We start from the raw sequence: 18,362 nt of genomic DNA, 5'->3' as shown, positions 1-18,362 counted from the left end.
TACTCCAACACCGTTATCTTTCTGTCCTTCTGTCAGTGTGCCTTTACTGTCCCAATAACCATAGGAAACATTTTAAATTATAGCAATTAGACCATTTATTTTCTGGTATTATACATATATACAATAATTACAGTGTCTTTAAATGTGTTATTGATGATCAAGTCAATAAAACACTTTAAAATTAATTATACAAACATTCAATGTTCATTTGTGCTGCCAACAAATTCTGTAAATACACACCAAATGTACTCAGATGTGTGCGATTGATGTGTTTGATCAAGCCAAAGTGGCAAGTTGTCCAGGTTTAAAAGGGACAGGTTGAGATTTCCTTTCTCCAAAACCACCGAAGCTTTCATACCTTAAAAAAAAACAAACAAACAAAACAAAACAAAACATTATTTTCATCAAAAACAGTTTGATTCAAAGGTTCAACCACATCTACATATTGTTCAATTCTTGGACAATGAAAAGATTTAGGGATTTTATATATATATATAACAGACTGTTCAATTTCTCTGCTTCAGTTCACACAACAATAATGCAACTTACAATAACTGTGAGAGGGATTACTATATTGATTCCTATTCTGCTGCAGCTTCTACTTGGCAGCAACTTTGAGACACCAATTTTTCAAAAGTTCTTAATTTCCTCCTCTTGGTGAGACTTTAATCGGCTCATTATAAACTTGATAAATCGAAGCCATTAAAGACATATTTTTGAGAACAGACTTCTGTAGAACAAATGATTGTTTTACTGTGGTCTAATCTATCACTCCTGTGTAATTTGTATTGTTGTGACTCTTGCGGAGGCTGTAGGCTGGTTAGACGTCCCGATACTCACAGTCTCGTGTAGGTTTTCCAGCTCGCTTGGCTGACGGATGGTCTGGTTGCAGCCATGGCAGCATTTAGATGAGCCTGACACAGCAGCAGGCTCGGCTGACTGGAGGCTGAATGCAGCGAGGCAGTCTCTTTCTACAGAAACAAACACAATATAATAGTACAGGATATATCCTCAAAACGCAGTTAAAGGTCGACAGCTGAATTTCTGTGGTCGTCACATACATTGATTCCTTTATGGTTCTTCTTGATGGTATTAACATCTTCTTGGAGGCGCTCCAGCTGCTCTGGGCTGAGCTCCTCAAAGCCCCTCTGGATGGAAGGCATGTAAGCGGGAGGAGCGGAGCTGGTCAGGTCGCGAGCTGCTGCTGCTGCTGCTGCTGTTGCTGCTGCTGCGGTGCAGTCGTGATTCCCAGAGTTTGGTCCCGAGACACACCGCGAGTTCTAGTGAAGGAAGACGACACAGAGAATATAGATTAATTTTTTCCATTTTAATACTATACTATATAGAAAGAAACACCCACATTGACAGACAATATAAAAATGATCAATGCTCCCAGTTTTTTTAATAAATTCTTTAAAAAGTTGTTACAACACAGATAAATGAGTCTCGAAATTCAATTTCGTTTTGGGGGGGGGGGCGGAATTCGATTGTTTTTGATTAGTTCAAAGTACTGAAGCAGCAATGCTGAAAATAGTTGGCAACAAATGCTGAAGATAAATGTTTTTGTCCTCATATTTTTAGACTCAAGTGCTGCGGTCGACCATCATGGTTTAGATTGCCTGAAAAAATGTATAGGCTTATCTGGAAATGTGTCAAAATGCTTTCATCCTTACCTTAAAGACACACAGCTCTTTAAGACAAGATAATAGCTCTCAACAGTGTCCCAATAGATCTACAATATACTGGTGTTCCTCAAGGTTCTATATCAGGCCCATCATTGTTTTCACTGTACATGCAAAAACATGGCGAATAAAAAATGTCATACATCATCTTTAACATTAGAACCAAGCAATAGAGCTACATTAGATAAACTTACAGTACGTTACATCTTCTTTTAACTGTTTTTAAATCGCTTTATGGATCAGCACCTTCATCCATTTCTGAATATTGGACAGAATAAGTTGCAAACGGCACTTTAAGATCAGCTCATGTTGCTTTATTAAATGTTCCGGTCATGAAACACAACAAGGCAAGTGACGCTGGATTCTGTTTATTTATCAGGTACCTTTTTATTTGAACAAGCCTTCTCATGAACACTTTTTTTTTATTTTAACACTTTATGTGCCACATGGGCATATCTGAATGGAAATGAAACAAGTTGCATGTAAACAACTTGCTAGTGAGCTTACCAGTCCTAAAACAGGCGAATTTCCCGACTCTGTCTCATAGGAGCTTCCGAAGTAGAGCCTCCACAGGTTGGGATGCTGCTGTTCGTCTTCTGCTTGGAGCTCGCTGTGCTCCAGCAGGACCATCGACTGCTCCAGTTCTCCCACCGACTCGTCCGAGCCGCTGCCGTTGGTTGGGAAGATCATGGAGGACAGGCTCATGTCGCTCTCTGAGCCACAGGCCAACTCCTAATCACCACGAGAGAACACAACGCCACAGTTCATGCAAAGAATGATTTGTGGCGCGCAGAAAATGTAGAGAGAAAAAGTTAAAGCCATTTCTGCTTCAGGTGACTCTTGCTGTGTAACTGTTTCAGACATATTCTTGTCAGCGTGGTTGTAGGTAATTTGACTTAAATTGTGGACAGATAATGGATTTACTAGTGGAGCTACTCACACATGCTGAGATGCAAATGAAACATCTGTGTGAATTGACCTTCAGGGGCGGAAACTGCTTGGCCGCGTCGATGTGAACTATAAATAATTTCTAAATGGACTGGCCAACAGTTCCCAGCCTCCCCGTTTTATTAGCCCGGGGCAATTCATAACAATAAGCTCACCGCGCCTGTCTTTTAAGTACAGTCGACATACATGCGGTGTGGTGGAGCCCAAACTGTTGTGAATCGCCTCCAGCTGTGCGTTGTAGAGGAGAGCCTTCAGGTCGGCCCCGGTGAACTGGTCCGTCGCCGCTGCTACCTGCTCCAGGTCCACATCGGGAGCCAGGGGGACGCCCAAGCTCAGAGCTTTCAGGATCTCCACACGAGCCTCCTGCAACATGAGGAAACAGAGTGGCTGCAGATAAACCAACTGCATGTTTGTAATTAGCCATGAGTGGTGACGTTAGTGGAACCTTTTCAATGAGCAGACCTGATTGGGAGGGGGGCAGTAGAGGGATTTGTCCAGACGTCCAGGCCTCAGCAGTGCTGGGTCAATGAGGTCCGGCCGACTCGTGGCTGCAAGCACATACACACCTGCAAAGAAGATTTTGCAATTAGTTTTCATTCAAACCTATTAAAGATGGCCTCCAGCTATGGCATTCATATAAGAATTCTCAATAAACATGGACGCTTTCACTCTTCACTAAAAAAATTGCCAAATCTGTATATTGAGTTTTTTCCAATGAAACGTTTGGTTATTTGCTACAAGGATCTCCTGATATAATTCCCCAGAGGAGACTTTTCAAGTGTTGCACAAGTAATATTACTAATCTTCCCTTCAGGGAGAGACCATCAACTCAGGCTGCAGTTGACCACAGAAAAAGCTTCCCACCTTTATGAGAATTATTTCAGCCCAGCGTCAAACTCTGAGGACACACACATTTCTACACAGTGAAGCCCCAACACCCAACAGAAAAACATGGTTCAGCTCATCATAGTGCAAAGAGAACAGGGTGGCGTAGCATTGCTCTACTGACGAAGGAAATCCATAATAAACACCTCTAAGGCTGAAAAATTCAATAAATTGTTGATTTATTTTTCCCCACCCTCAGCATCTTGTTCACTACATCCCGACCGTCTTCCCTACATACGTACATAACTAAACTAAACAAGATATTGAAGCCTGATGTTATATTTGTTGCTGGTCTATGTCAGGAAGTGACTGAGGGGCTCGTCTGAAACGGAGGCATTTTCTCGACCTCGTCCTCGAGTTTTACAGTCACCATGAGGTTTCGAAACAACCAGTTTGACTCCTGGAAGTCACTGTGGCCCACAAAAACCTCGAACAGCTGTTACATAAACATGACTGCCGCACCTCAGCCACCTAATACATATCCCAATAGGATCTGTTCGCTGTTAAAATGGGCTGCCGTTGAACCGCACACATGGGTGCGAGCATAGTGTATGCATGAGCTTACCCTGCAGCCCCTCCACGCCGTCCAGCTGGGTGAGGAGCTGGTTGACCACACGGTCGGTTACCCCCGTGCTGTCGTGGCCTCTCCTGGGAGCCAGAGAGTCAAACTCGTCGAAGAACAGGATGCACGGCTTGGCAGCTTGTGCCCTGCAGCAAAGAGACGATGAAGCATTCAAAAGGAAGAAAATCACTTCGCATGTTATTGGGGCTTATTAGAATTCCTTTAAATAGTTGATGTTACCACTTCCACCAAACAAGGAGAGTGATAAGAGAGAGGCAGAAGTGTTGGGAGGAGTTAAAATTTTGACCAACCTTTGGAAAACATCCCGCACTGCCTGTTCACTGGCTCCAATGTACTTACTGAGGAGTTCTGGACCCTGCAGAGGAACAAACCTTTATTGGAATACATTGTCGCTCAGATAGACGAGGGCACGGTCGTCACTTGCGCTACCTTGATGCTGATGAAGTTCATCCCACTCTCTTTGGCGACAGCTCTGGCCAGCAGTGTTTTCCCAGTACCAGGAGCTCCGTACAGCAGGATTCCTGAGCGATGGCGGATAGGAAGACTCGCAAACAGGATGGGATACTGCAAGTTAACAGACATTGTCAATCGACTACTGTGCAATACAATTTGCTGAACAGTATGCTTTGACAATTATGTGTGTAAAGTTACTACGTAGTCTCTTCCATTGTGTAAGATTTAAAATCAAGCAGTGGTGGATGATTGTCTAATTTGTGCATTCTTCATGTGCAAGATCGGCAATGATAATTTAAACACGTAGGTTAAAAATGAACCATCCAACTTATTGGAAATTGACTCAGGTTTCTGAAAAAAGAAAGCAACAGGACAGATTGAGGACAAGTGGCAGTAAGAATCCTAAAATAATATCAGATCAAATCAACCCAAGAAATCCTGATTTGTTCCGCCTCTAATCAATTCTAAGTGCTATTATAAACCACATGTGAAGAACAAGTATCAAAAATTAAATCAAGTGATTAAATGACGTTGCAACACAGACACAGTCGCTGTCTGTTGATTGGATTAGTTCAAAGACAAATTAAAAAAAGAAAAGTAAAATCTGTCAAATATGTTCATGTCAAGCCAGTTATTCGCTTCTTCTGCATGAATATGAATGAGCTTATACATGCATAAACAACAGTGAGCAACGTGTAATTCAATTTTAGATTTAAGTGCTGGAATTCGCTGCAAATGTTCCTGAAATAAATAAATAAATAAGTTGATTGAATCATTGTTCATTTTCATTCAGTCTGTATTCATCACGTAACTACTACTTTAGCTGACACTTTTATTAGCTCATCTTCGTAACAATCGATAGTAATTACAGTGTTTAACTCAAAATTGACGAATATATTGTCGCTGCATGCACTGCATGGTTTTAATTTGATTATTTTTATCACTCCAAGCATAGCAAAGTGGTGCTTCCATCTGACCAAAAAAGTGTGAAATCTTAATTAGTCAACTGACCTTCGCTGGAAGCAGGATCGTGTCCATCAACTGCTGTCGCACCTCTGTCAGCCCCCCCACCCGCTCCAGCCCAAATCCACTCGGCGTGTGGAGGTCCACACCCCACATAGAGGGAGGTGTGAATCCCTTAAAAGCCTCTGCAAAGTCACTCCATGTCAGACACGCGTCTGAAAGATACAGGGGTGCACACGCAGGTCACATAATGATGACAGGAAATGCAAAGAACAAAAACGTCAGGTTGGATTTGATCATTTCACTGGAGTTTATGTACCTTTGTCACCGTTTATTTTCTGTATGGCGTTTGCATGGGTGGCACGCTCCAACAACAATGCTAGATCTAGAGGTGTGTAACCCTCCGTCTCCCTGGCAACAGCCCCGAGGTCAAGAGTCTGTAAAGCCTCCTCAGAGAAACTGGACTTCCTGAGGATCAGATGCCGCATGATGTCAGCTCTCTGGTCCTGCAAACAATAACACAGGCTGTTGTCTTTATCCTCTTTTTTTTGGGGGGGGGGCTTTTGTCAGAGTGTATTTCCGTGCACAAGCGTAGTGCGAGTTCTAACCCGATCTGGTGGCTCGATGTTTACAAATCCCTGGATAAAGTGGGAACCCTTCACCTCAGTGAGCAGTGAGTGGAGCGAGTGTTCACTCTGGCTGGTGATGATCAGGCACACAAGGCTGGAGTGAAGAACTACCTCGTACACCACATCCTTCAAACCTGCAGTCACAAACGGCCTGAATTATTTAGCACCGGTGCTCGAAATGATTATTGATCCCATCAATCAACATACTCCGTCACAGACCTTTCTCCCACGCGCGCAAAAATACTGTATGGCTTACTCTGCGCAATGTGCAGGTGCAGCAGTGCCTCGGGGCCGTGCTCATGCTCAGGTGAGATCGGCGCTCGTGCCAACAGATCCAGGTCATCGAGCAGAACGACCGAGGGATGCATCCACTCTGCCTGTTCAAAAACATTCTGCAGGATCTTTCTTACAGCATCAGCCCTTTTGCCTAAAAAAAAATATATACATTTACTAAAATTAAAATTCAGTTCAATTACAGCTTTTCTTTTATAATTTTTTTTTTTTTACCTTGGAGATTTTTGCAGTCGACCACCTCCACATGTGCATCTAGATCTTCTCTTGCTTTTCTGCAGAGGGCTCGAGACAAACTGCTCTTTCCACTACCCTGTAAGGATAAGAAAAAGCAAAAAAATGCTTACAGGATATTTAACGTCAGTGTTTTGACATTTTCTATGCTTCATGAAATGTGGACAAAGCCGAGTGGTGAGAAGCAGTGAAAAGTAATATCTGAAGAGACACCTTAGCACCAGTGATGAGAAGTGCTCCACCTCGAAGGCCCCGTCCAGTGATGCCAAGCACTTGTGAGAGCGGACTACCCAAGAGGCTGTGGGAGATGAATTCAAACCCAATTCCACTGAGTTCATCGACCCCGCTAGAGAAAAGAAACACAATAAAGTGAGAACAATAGAATTAAATAATAATCACCCTTGTTTGAAAGTGAACGTGGTGAAAAGGCTGCCGACTTACCCGAGGTCACAGAGGGAGGGAAGCTCCGGTTTCACTGGTTCTGCTCCAGCTTTGGAACCCGGTTGTGCTACCAGCTTCCTGTCAACCTGAAGGTGGCGCCAAATGACAACTGTAAACAACACCTCAGAGACTTCAGATAAAAAAAAAAAAAGAAACTATTGCTCTGTCCACAGTTTGCAGGGAAACTCAGTAAGGAATAATCTGTATTCATGCAACCATGTCAGAGTGTTGAGTAAAAAAATTTGCAGTTGACGGTTAAAGCAGAACAATACCTGTATGTTTTCCTTCTTGAAAACAGTCGGTGCGAGCAGAAACAGTTGGTCTGCAGGATCATTTTCTGGTTCTGGTTTCAGCACAGTCAGAGTGAACTCTAACTTTGCTATAAATAAGAAAAGACAGGCGTGAAGACCTCAATATATTGTTGCTAGAGATGAAAGAATTATCTCTTTAATGCATGCATTCTGAATTTATCCTCTTGGTTGTTCTTTTCATGACGTGGCAGTTTGTGGATTTCACAAATGTATAAATACACTTCTTAAGCTCGTAACCGATGTGTAGAAATGAATCACCGTCAGTTGCATGGAGGAGGATGGTGCCAGACCGTGCTGTCAGACAGGCTAAAGGTTCATGACTCTGTGTGTGTAGCCAACCAAGAAAAGCCATCTGGATCTCCTCATCATCCTCCTCGGGCTGAATGGAAAATGTCAACGGTCAGACAGACATTGAGGAAAACAACAGATCAAATCTTATGTAGGTTTGGAGAAATCGGGGGTCCCGCAGATGTTGGGTCGAGAACTCACCAGGGGTTTTAGGGGTCGCAAACGAATGGAAGATGCTACTTTGACGGCTGTTTTCACTGGTTTAATCCGAACTGCTGAATGTGGTGGGATGTTTAACCTGCTGGCCAGCGGCCGTGGAATCTGAGAAGACAAAGTTATAACAGTATAATAAACAAAAGGGGAAAGAAAAAAAAAATCACTGGAATTTATCAGAGGCCAGTGCCAATCAATGTATTGTACCGTACTCTTCAGCTATTGTACTCACCCACACTCTTCCACTGTAGATCTCGCCCTTGCTTCTCTCCCTGCCAGACAGCTCCTGAGTACCGTGGCACACCGCCCTGACCACCATGGTTTCCTCTTCCTTTTCTTTCTCATCTCCTTCAGCTAGAGCACCATCAGCAGTGGCTTCCACATTCTTCCTTGCCTCCATGTCCTGCTTGACTTTTTGCCGAGATTCTTCAGGAGATACAACTTTGGAGAGGAGGCCGTATGTCACCGGGGCGCAACCTGCATTCACGCCGTCGTTCCAACTGTTATTCCAAGGAAATAGGTGGATAACACTGGTGGCCACGTGGCTTATCGTGCAGAGAGCGTGAGGGGGCACGCCACACACCCTGTAGAGGGAGTCAGTGAAAAGGCCAGGTATGTCCGGCACAGGTGGAGGCTCCAGAACTGTGTCATACGTGCCCCATATCACATGGCGGAGCAGACTCTTCAGGTCGGCAATGCCACCCCATTGGTGGCCGGCAGAGATGACGGAGCTACTTCTTGACGTCGGCCCCGAGGGGGAGGAGGAAGAATCCGTGTTTTGCCGTCTGTGAAAATCCTGTTCCTGGTCGGACTTGGCGGGAGAATTACTGAGGGTGCCGATTCCGGCACGGTTCTTCGGAGACACCACAAGCTCTGTGAACTGCTCGAGGCGACCATAAAGCACAAATGGAGAGAGTGAAGCTGCAAAGAGATAACAAAAGATTATAGAGCGTGCATGAGCGCTTTGTAATGATTTAACAAACGTCATTTAATTAATAAAGGAGGAAATGCTTTAATTCAATCGAGGAGGAAGACATAACTTACTGAAACCACACAGTTGTGGTATTTTACGATGATTAAAACTGGTATAGTAAAGCAATCTTATAGTTGGACTAAAGCCAAATGGATCACAGGTTTTGTTTTTGTTTTTTCAGTGAACTCCTCACTCTCAGTGTTGGAGATGACAACAACCATTTGTTCAATTGGCAAGAAGCCTTTATAAAGAAATTATTTATTTAATACTGACTTATCCGGATGTAGATGGCTGTGCGTTGGTCCACCCAGACAGGAAACACAGCATCCTGGAAAACCACCCTGATCTGATTCAACAGTTGCTCTTCCAGAGTAGAACTGTGGAGCTCCTACAGGGGTCAGTCACATAAGAGAGACTTTGTTTAAAGAGAAATACTACAACCCTGACCACTATTCAAGTGTGACCTGTGTGAGGATGAGTCACTCACCAAGATCTCCCAGTCATCTGATGACAGGGGCTCCACAAACACTTGATGCAACGATGAAACCTGATGACAAGGTCTTACAAAGCCCTGAGCGAAACAATAAAACCACTTTGTCAGTACCAATAACTGCTGTTTTAATACATTACCACTCAAACGTATTAAATAACCACAGACTTTCCATTTACTTATTGCAATTCAAGTTGATCAAGTCCAATGACTAGCTTGAAATGATACAAATAAGTGGTGTACGACCATAAAGGTGTGATTACTCAAAACTGAAATAAATTATGTACATTTTCTAATTTTACAAAAAGGCATTTTTCAGGGAACAAGAAATGAGTTAACAACTTAAAGCTGTTCTGCAGCAATGGAGGTCAATCAAGCCTTGAAAGTTGGTGGTACTAATTGCTACAGCTGTTCCAACTTTTCTGTTCAGCCGAATAGTATTGTCCTGCAGAAAGTGGTGTGCCGCTATAAAAATGGCAAGAAAAAAAGTTTTTCCCCACAGAGAAATCACAAAGAAAGTCGAGGTGTGAGTGAGTACAGTCTCTGCAGGTTTGACAGGGTCGGTTGCAGATGTCAAGCCTTTGCTATGACATCAGAAAAAGAGGCTCGACTGAGCCATGAAACACCACCATTGGACTACTGAAGACCAGAAGAAGGTATTAAGGACTGATCAATCAAAATGTGAAACCTTCAGTTCATCATGCAGGATCTTGGTAAGCTGCAAAAGGACTGATTCACAGTGTGTGGCGTCTGTTGTGAAACATAGAGAAGGAAGCGTGACGGTCTGGTACTGTTTAATGGATCCAGAATCGGTGGCTTGTACAGCGTGAGAGGCACACTGAACCAAACCAACTGCCATAGCATTGTTCACTGCCATGCAATAAATAGATTTTGGCATGAGCCTAGTTGCTCAGGGGTTCATGCTACAGCAAGAAAATTACCCAAAACATTAGTCCAAGCTATGCCAGAGTATAGTCTCCACACTTAAACCCCATCGAGCTGCTTTGGAATGAACTGGACAGAAGAGAGAAATCAAAGCAACCTACAAGTGTCGCACATTAATGAGAACTTGTGCAACAGAGGAAGGATGAAATTTCTGAAGAATATTTGATTTCCGTTGGCGCAAAGCTACAAATGTGTTCAGCCGTAATCTATGCCAAAGTTTGACGAGTTAAAAGTTTAGAATGCATTTTCATTTATAAATCATTCCATGATTACTTTTTTAACTCAAATTGTTTATTCGTTTTATGCTTGCACTTCAGAGTGCATTGAGAAATTAAACGGAATAATTGTCAACTAAAAAAAAACAAAACAAGAAAAATGGGTTTGTTCCAAAATCTTTGACCGGGAGCTCAAGTGCAACAAAGAACAGCTCCCATTTGAACATCTACCTGCTCTCCATCGCTCAGGCCGAGTTTCTCTCCCAGTTGTCGACACAGCTCCACTCTGTGACTGTCCTGGCAGGAGCCTCTGTTCAACGTCCAGCTGAGAAACACAGGAGATCCAACACCCCACGACAACTCCAAGGCTTGGTTCTAAAACGGCCAAAACAAAGACTCAATCACTAAATCGGATATTTGACAATTATAAACCTTTACATTCTGCTCATTGCAGAGCAAGTAGTCTAGCAATGACAGTTTTTCAAAGGATTCATTTTTTGTATGATGTCAAGCTTGAGAAAAAGAAAGATGGTTTAGAAAACAATTATTGAAAAGGGAAGTAACTATATAAAAATATTAAAGATATTGTCAAAATTAAGACTAATTACAATGCTAAAGAACCCACAGTAACATACTGTGAAAGGCAGCACTCCAATTCAAATGTATATTTTCTCCTATTTCAATTCTAATATAGCCCTTTGTCCCCCCCAAGTGTGACTCCAAAGGAACTGCTGCAGAAACCCAAAAAGAAAAATGGCAACCACCCACCAGCAGTAAAAGGAAAGTTTAAAAAGCATTGCATGATTTTGTGTCACATTCACAAAACACTGAAACAGAGTGTTAAATAAAACACATTAAGAGCCATTATCAAGATGAAAGTTGTGTCTCCACACTTCATACTTGGAAAATTCTGGGGTCATAGATCAAACCAACCAGACACGTGAGAGGCATGAAAATGTTTCCAAATACAACAACAGAAATGAAATATTTTGCATCTGGTTATACACTAAAATGGTAAGAAGTACACAGCACTTCAACAAGAAGTATCTATTTAAAAACTGTACTCAAGACAACAAATGAAGCAGGAAACCTGGGTGGAATTGTGGATTGACTCAAGACCTGAAATTCAACTATCACATTAGGACAATTAAAAAAAATCAGCTTTTACCATTCAAATATTGCAAGAATTAAATGATTTCTGATCAAACAAGATTCAGACAATTTCCAGTCAGCTGGATTATTGTAAAGGTGGGTTTATAGGTGGAGCTGTAATCTCTGCACTGGCTGCCTGGGTGTCAAAAGATCCACTTCAAAATCGTACTGCTCGTGTAATAAGCTTTGAATGGTCCTGAGCCTAAATGCATCTCAAATGTGCTTGTAGAACAAGAAATATCCAGTCACCTGAGGTCCTCAGAAAGAGGTTTACTAAATGTTCGTAGAGTCAGGAGAAACAAGGTGAAGCCGCTTTTAGTTCCTCCACTTTTCACCTGTGGAACAAACATCCTGAACACCTGAGGACTGCTGGCACACTCACTTTGTCCACGAAACAATAGATTGGACTTATATTACTACCTTTATCTTAAGAAACTTTTTATTTTATTCTTTTTTATGCCTTTTTTATCGCTTTGTTTTAATACAGTTCCCTGTGAATTGCCTTGAATGGTGCTAGAAATAAATGTGCCTTGCCTCGTTGCAGTTGAATGTTTCCCAAAATGCCACCAGATCAAGATTTGTGATGGATCCTATCGAGTGTCACTTCAACCCCGATCCTTATTGTTCTGCTTCTCAATACGAGAATTATTAATTGTCGAAATAAGACTATAGTTATTTGGTGACTTTGAAACGATTCACAGCAACTCCAGCTATACATGACAAGATAAGAAACTGAAAACAGAAACTGAAAATGCTTCACCAAAGAGATCAATGTTTGTTTTTGATGTTGTTTCAACATGAAAACTTCCAGCAACAACAACAACAACAACAAACCAACATAATTAATGAAGCTAACTCACCTCACTCAGAGAAAGATTCGATATCAGCGTGGAGGGCAGGTGGAGAAAGCAGTTTTTAGTGTTGTTAAAAACAACACTTACCGGCTGAATGCCCTGATTAGTAAACATGATCGCCAGATAGTCCGATAAGTTGTTTAAATATCAGTCAGGCTGTCCAGCTGAAGTTTATTCAGCAGCCTCCACCATAACCGATGTGCTCTAACAGCCTCATATGAACCGGAAGCAGTTTACGGGAGTTCAAATGTGTTTTCAACATAAGATAGTCAAGGGTGCAGGCCCAATGGTCGTTGATGCAATAAACACTCCACCAGCCCTTATTCTGAAAGCTGTAGAAGTAAAATCTACTTCTGCAAACATGGCGACAAAAAGTAACAACAATCCAGACTGCTGGAGCGTCCCAGATGTTTATAATCATCACGAACAGCGAAAAGTCTGCATTTCCAGACCAAAATACAGAGAGGGAAGAAAGGCGAGGGCGGTTAAGGTAGGAAAAGCATCTCTATGTCTTAATATGTGCTGGAGAAAACAGTCTAACAAGCTGTGACACTAAGCCTTTCAGGCCATATTGTTATGGTGTTTTTTTCTACACAGAACCCCAGGCGTTTGCTGCCTGAATGTATTTATATAGCACCTTTTATTCATACTTATAAAACGACGTGTTTCAGAGTCAAAAACAGCAGAAACAAACGTATGTAAAAGAATGTAATATATGTCAAGTATTCTGAAAACATAACAAAGATCTAAAATGGATAAAATATCAATTGTCCTTCAATAATATCAAGCAAGATACAGTTCTGTAGCTTAAAGGCGCATAAACATCATTAAAAAGAAATGCAATGAATAACGTCTGATCCATTTGAAGCCTTGAGACAAAGATGATGTGGTTTATAAAGGATAAAAGTTTTATGAAGCCATTGGGGAAATTAGTATGACCACAGTATTTTTTTAAACAAAAGAACTACAGGCACTATTATGTCAGTGAAGAGTGAGATGAGAGTCCCCAGTGGCAGGAGTTGCATTGACCTAACGAGACAGATTTTTCTTGTGTATTTCCAGGTGTACACCATCAATTTAGAGTCCTGTTACCTCATGGTCCAGGGGGTCCCAGCCATTGGTGTGATGACAGAGTTAATCCAGCTGTGCGCTCTGTATGGCACCGTGGACGAATACAGACCTCTGGATGAATATCCTGCAGAGGAGTTCACGGAGGTTTACCTTGTCAAGTTCCAGAAAATCACGAGTGCCAGGTACAGGGTATCACTTACCTGGTTCAGCATGCTCCATAAACTGAGTCAATAACACACTATGCGTTTTATTCTTTAAGTCTGTTTTTATTTTTAACACATTGGTGTGCACACAGATTGGCTACTATACTATTTACTGTTTTATGCATGTGATGAGGCCTCATAGAGATTAATAAAATCTGATAAATAATGTATCCAAATCTTTATTTGTCAGAGCTGCAAAACGACACATGGATGAGAAGAGCTTCTATGGCGGTGTACTGCACGTGTGCTATGTGCCTGAATACGAGACGGTGGAGGACACCAGGCTGAAGCTGCAGGATCGGAAGAGTTATGTATTCAGAGCTGCTATGAGAAGAGGTATGATTTGTACATCAAGCATATTTTCACTCTGAAAGAATATACAACATAGTTAAGTTGAATATATACTGTTATTGACTAAGACTAGTAGTTTGGATCATTTTATTTCCCTGTACATTTATGCTTCTATATCTATGTATTGTTTTATCATCTTTGCTCTGCTCTGGTTCTTTTGATTTAATTTAATCTCACATTTTACATGTTATGGATAGTTTGGCTTCTTTAAACGTTAAGGGAGTATTTTGTTTCAGGCTAATTTTTTTATTTTATTTAAAGTATAAGGAAACTTTTTGTTTTTGTTTTTTAATTATAATATTGCACAGCCAGAGAAGCAGAACGAAAGGAGACAATACATGAGGAAACCACGTCATCATCTTCAGCGACGCCATCATCCTCAACCACCACTTCAGACCGGATCAACCCGAGACACAGAGACGACACAGGAGAGGCTTCAAATATCAGCTCCTATTCAGGCTTTCCTCTGCTGCCATTACCTCCTCAAGAGCGTGATTTTTCCAGACACAAAAATCAACATCGAGTAACGCCAACTGAGGATAAAATGGGTTCTTTACATAATGCCATCATTGAGGCAAAACAACAAGGAGGACCAAGCTCCAAACACGCCTCCTCTAACAGAGACCGAGACACAGAACACTCAGTGACCAAGATAAAGGCTTCAGCGGTCCGATTTGTCCCGAGGACCACCCACCTGGAAAACAGAAAACGCAAAACAGAAGAGACTGGTGAAGTGTCAGAGGCTGTTTCCGTACAGAAGCAGCCTCTGATTGGACCAAAACTACTGGAACCTGCCAAAGTAGATATGGAGGACGAGTCATTGAACACAACTGTCAGCCTGATAAGGAACACATTGAAGCAGGTATTTATTACGGTGATGAAGAATTTCCTTCATTCTTGACTGCAGTGTAAATCTTTTTGTGTGTGTGTGTGTGTGTGTGTCACTATATATTATGTTGGTTATCGTTTCAGGTGGAATCGGTTCCAGACGTCAAGCCAGTGAAGAAGAAGGTCAAACCACGTCGTCGGATTTGATTAAAACCAGCCTAATCATGGACTTTGTAGCGTTTCTTTGCTACTGAAAAGACTTCCCATTTGTACATTGTCTTGTCGATTAAACATTTTGAACCACAATAGTAACAGAAGTTTACATTTTTTATTTTCATTGAAGTTGATGAAACTCCAAATGTACAGGTGTGGATGTCTTTCTGGCTACGGATGTCCCTGAAACACACGCTGCTCGAACATGGCAATATTCTGAAAAGTACAAAAATAGACACAGTAAGAAAAATTTGGTCTTACGACAACTAATATGAAGTTACTTCAATGCCACTGATAAGTAATTACCGTTATGTCGGGAAGGCAGGTTCCAAAAGCTTCAAGTAGGAGGTTCTCTTCTTTCACTGCCTTTTCAAAGTCTTGATAAGACAGACGACCATCATGATCAATGTCCTGATGGAAGAAAGCAACAGTGGCAGTGTTGATAAAGTAAGTTATCCACAAAGCCGAGGATTATGCTATTCCTTCTGGGCGTAGATTTTTAAACGTGTTTGGGTGAATAGACACAAAACCTCCTACCATCTTTCTGAGTGTGATCTCCACCAAGTCTTTTATTCCTTCATCAGGGTCCTCCTCTGTGGGATGTTGGATGAGGCTGCTGTCCAGCATGCGAATCATTTCGTCTTTGGTGATGTAGCCATCATCATTCAAGTCGTAAACATGAAAACAGTCTAGGAGATGCAAAAACAGAGGTGATTATTTGGAATAGTGTGTCATTTTGTCTTGGTGTGAACTTAAGTGCAGCAAGTGAAGTTGAAGACTTGCATTTAATTTTTTCTTCCAGAGATCCTCGAAGAAAAACAGCCAGCCCCTCGATCCACTCCTTTATAGTGACAAAGCCGTCATTGTCTTTGTCAAAGGCCCTAAAAACTGCACACCAGATAAATAGTAACTGTAATATCTCTGTGGCTAAATATATTTCAAAGAGAAAAATATTAAATGCATGCGTATTATTTGTTACAGGATTAGGTTTTTGTAACCGTCAGAAGGTATCAAGTTATGTCATTCGCAATCTTGATATTTCACAATACTAAAGGGTAAAGTTTGTTGTTCTAAATGTATTTGACAACAGGTAAGAATACCTCTATCCATGAGGCGGTCATCCGTCATACCAAAGGTGTTCACTAAGATGCTCCTGAATTTGGCCCTGTCCAGACCCTGTACGTCTCTGTCAGGGTCAGTGGAGTCCCTCAGAAGTCCGTTGAACTCTCGGATGAGGCAGTTCGTCTCTGCTTTATTGACTAGAAAACATAATTAGTGAACATGGTATATTGCAGTGTTTATTTACCTGGACAATGATTTCAATCTCCTCTAAAAAAAAGAAAAAGAAAAGAAAAGACCACAAAAGATTTAACTACTCACAGTGCTCCACTTGTTTGGAGATCGTTTCGACAAGGTTTTTTAACTCTCTCCTGCTCATGGCTGCCATGTCTGCAAGCTTTCAGGACTGGAACAGGTCTGCAAACCATAGACACAAAATTTACTCCAAGCTCCCCTTGAAAAATAACCATCCTCTCTTTCACGACCACGTCCATATTCTTCCCTTCTTCTCATTTCTTTGGGATTAGGATGTGATTGCGTGTTGTTCATTCACACCAAATTTTTGTGGGATTATGAAACACGTCGGCTGCAAGTCAGTGAATGTGAACCATTTTTTTACTAAAATGAGGTATTGCTGCTGATCACCTCATCAAAACCTAACCCAAGCCTTTACAATACTGTGAAATAATGAAATAATTATTGAAAATGTATCTTAAAATTAAAAAAAATTAATAAATAAATAAATTGACATCAGTCCTCACCTGTTCTCCTTTCTGGATCTATTATAGTCAATATTTTTTTTTTTTAAATCTTTACCTCACACCCTGAAGCTCCACCTCCTCTCCTGTCACATCCCTGAATGGATTACAGTTCATATCATCATAAAATAGTTTATGTTTAAAAGTATTCGGAGCTAATCCACATTTCACTAAATCAATTTAAGACTGCCTCATTCGTCTATGTTCTATCATTCTCCTGATGAGACATTTTACACATCATATCCAATATAAAGTCATACATGTTGATAAATGTTGGAGTGATGAGGTGTTCTTCTTGTGTAGTGTAAAATTACTCACATTACTCTACCTGTTTAAAGGTGCGGTGCTGAGAGAGAAATGTCGTCACTCCTTGTTCGCGTGGCTTTCAGATGCAGGCTATACGTGCAATGGTCCCTCCTTTCCTATCTACTTCACCTTAACCTCGTGGATGTCGCTTTAAGGGATTGAGGGGCAGAATGATCTCGTCTCCTTTGATAAAGATCGAGATAGCAGGGACTATTCGGATGTATCCGCAGAGAAGGGGAATGTTTACCTGTCGCCATGGCAACAGCGTTGCCTTCGCGTCCAGCGCAGACGAAAAACGGAGACGTTAGTTGAATCTGTAAAAGTGTTTATAACCACACAGGTAAATTCAGAATGCGCGAGCTTTGATAAACAGGGCCCCAAAATACTCCTGGTTTTCCTTTCTGGTCTCATTTGGCCGTTTTTCACCGTTCCGACGGGTAATATGGTGCATATTATTGCAGAATTACCAATATTCTCCCGATTATTTTACAGCACATAAACACTGGGTGGACACTGGAACAAATATGATTCAGTGCAATAACACTAAAATGAATACAGCCTTTATAAAGTAATCTTTTAAGTTTTAAATTAGGCATATGCCAATTTAGTTTGCTGTGAGATTTAGCTGGACAATATATGCCGTTTCTAATTTCGGTCATCTCAATTCACATAATTCTAAAGATTAGTCACCAATTGGCCAAAAAAAAACACATACATTTGAATTGAGGGAGAAATCTGGAGCAAACCCTGCCAGTACAAGCCAGCTGGTCCAAAATATACCAGCTCTGCACAGCTAGACTCAAACTCAGTCCTCCTTGTTGTGAAGTAAAAGTGCTGAAATCTGCATCACTAATCTGCAGTTAAAAAAATGTAAGAAAGTTTACAGAATCATTTAAATTGAATTGAATTTTATTGAATTTTATTGAATTTAATGGAATCCTCAGAGCACAGTCTGTAATCTGTCTTTTTTCCTCCTCTCTTCACTTCTTGTTGTCCTTCTTTCCCCCAAACTTTCTATGCAAT

General features: G+C 41.4%; 3 protein-coding genes across 3 annotated transcripts; 1 reads left to right on the top strand and 2 right to left on the bottom strand.

Annotated features, from left to right (window-relative positions):
• Window positions 1-218: 218 nt before the first annotated feature.
• Window positions 219-12,664, bottom strand: pex1 (peroxisomal biogenesis factor 1; the record flags this gene model as incomplete). Its single annotated transcript, XM_080515597.1, has 24 exons — window positions 219-358; window positions 841-971; window positions 1,062-1,280; window positions 2,190-2,414; window positions 2,817-2,993; window positions 3,093-3,196; window positions 4,081-4,223; window positions 4,389-4,453; window positions 4,528-4,662; window positions 5,563-5,729; window positions 5,834-6,020; window positions 6,123-6,277; window positions 6,400-6,570; window positions 6,651-6,747; window positions 6,882-7,014; window positions 7,110-7,195; window positions 7,382-7,488; window positions 7,679-7,799; window positions 7,910-8,029; window positions 8,154-8,842; window positions 9,168-9,282; window positions 9,382-9,465; window positions 10,776-10,919; window positions 12,638-12,664. 24 exons carry the CDS (start codon window positions 12,662-12,664, stop codon window positions 277-279), a joined length of 3,684 nt encoding a protein of 1,227 aa, XP_080371723.1. The 3' UTR covers window positions 219-276.
• A 247-nt stretch (window positions 12,665-12,911) lies between these two features.
• Window positions 12,912-15,268, top strand: rbm48 (RNA binding motif protein 48; the record flags this gene model as incomplete). Its single annotated transcript, XM_080515590.1, has 5 exons — window positions 12,912-13,040; window positions 13,613-13,803; window positions 14,015-14,160; window positions 14,484-15,037; window positions 15,148-15,268. The coding sequence occupies 5 exons, from the start codon at window positions 12,912-12,914 to the stop codon at window positions 15,208-15,210; spliced, it is 1,083 nt and encodes a 360-aa protein (XP_080371716.1). The 3' UTR covers window positions 15,211-15,268.
• Window positions 15,269-15,387: 119 nt separating this feature from the next.
• On the bottom strand, window positions 15,388-17,596 carry LOC308144467 (calaxin-like; the record flags this gene model as incomplete). Its single annotated transcript, XM_080515588.1, has 6 exons — window positions 15,388-15,432; window positions 15,523-15,627; window positions 15,754-15,905; window positions 16,000-16,104; window positions 16,317-16,475; window positions 17,587-17,596. The coding sequence occupies 6 exons, from the start codon at window positions 17,594-17,596 to the stop codon at window positions 15,388-15,390; spliced, it is 576 nt and encodes a 191-aa protein (XP_080371714.1).
• Between the last annotated feature and the right edge of the window lie 766 nt (window positions 17,597-18,362).

Source organism: Blennius ocellaris (assembly GCF_963422515.1).
Source record: "Blennius ocellaris genome assembly, chromosome: 20".
Classification (NCBI taxonomy): Eukaryota; Metazoa; Chordata; class Actinopteri; order Blenniiformes; family Blenniidae; genus Blennius; species Blennius ocellaris.
This window is presented reverse-complemented; position numbering and strand designations above follow the sequence as displayed.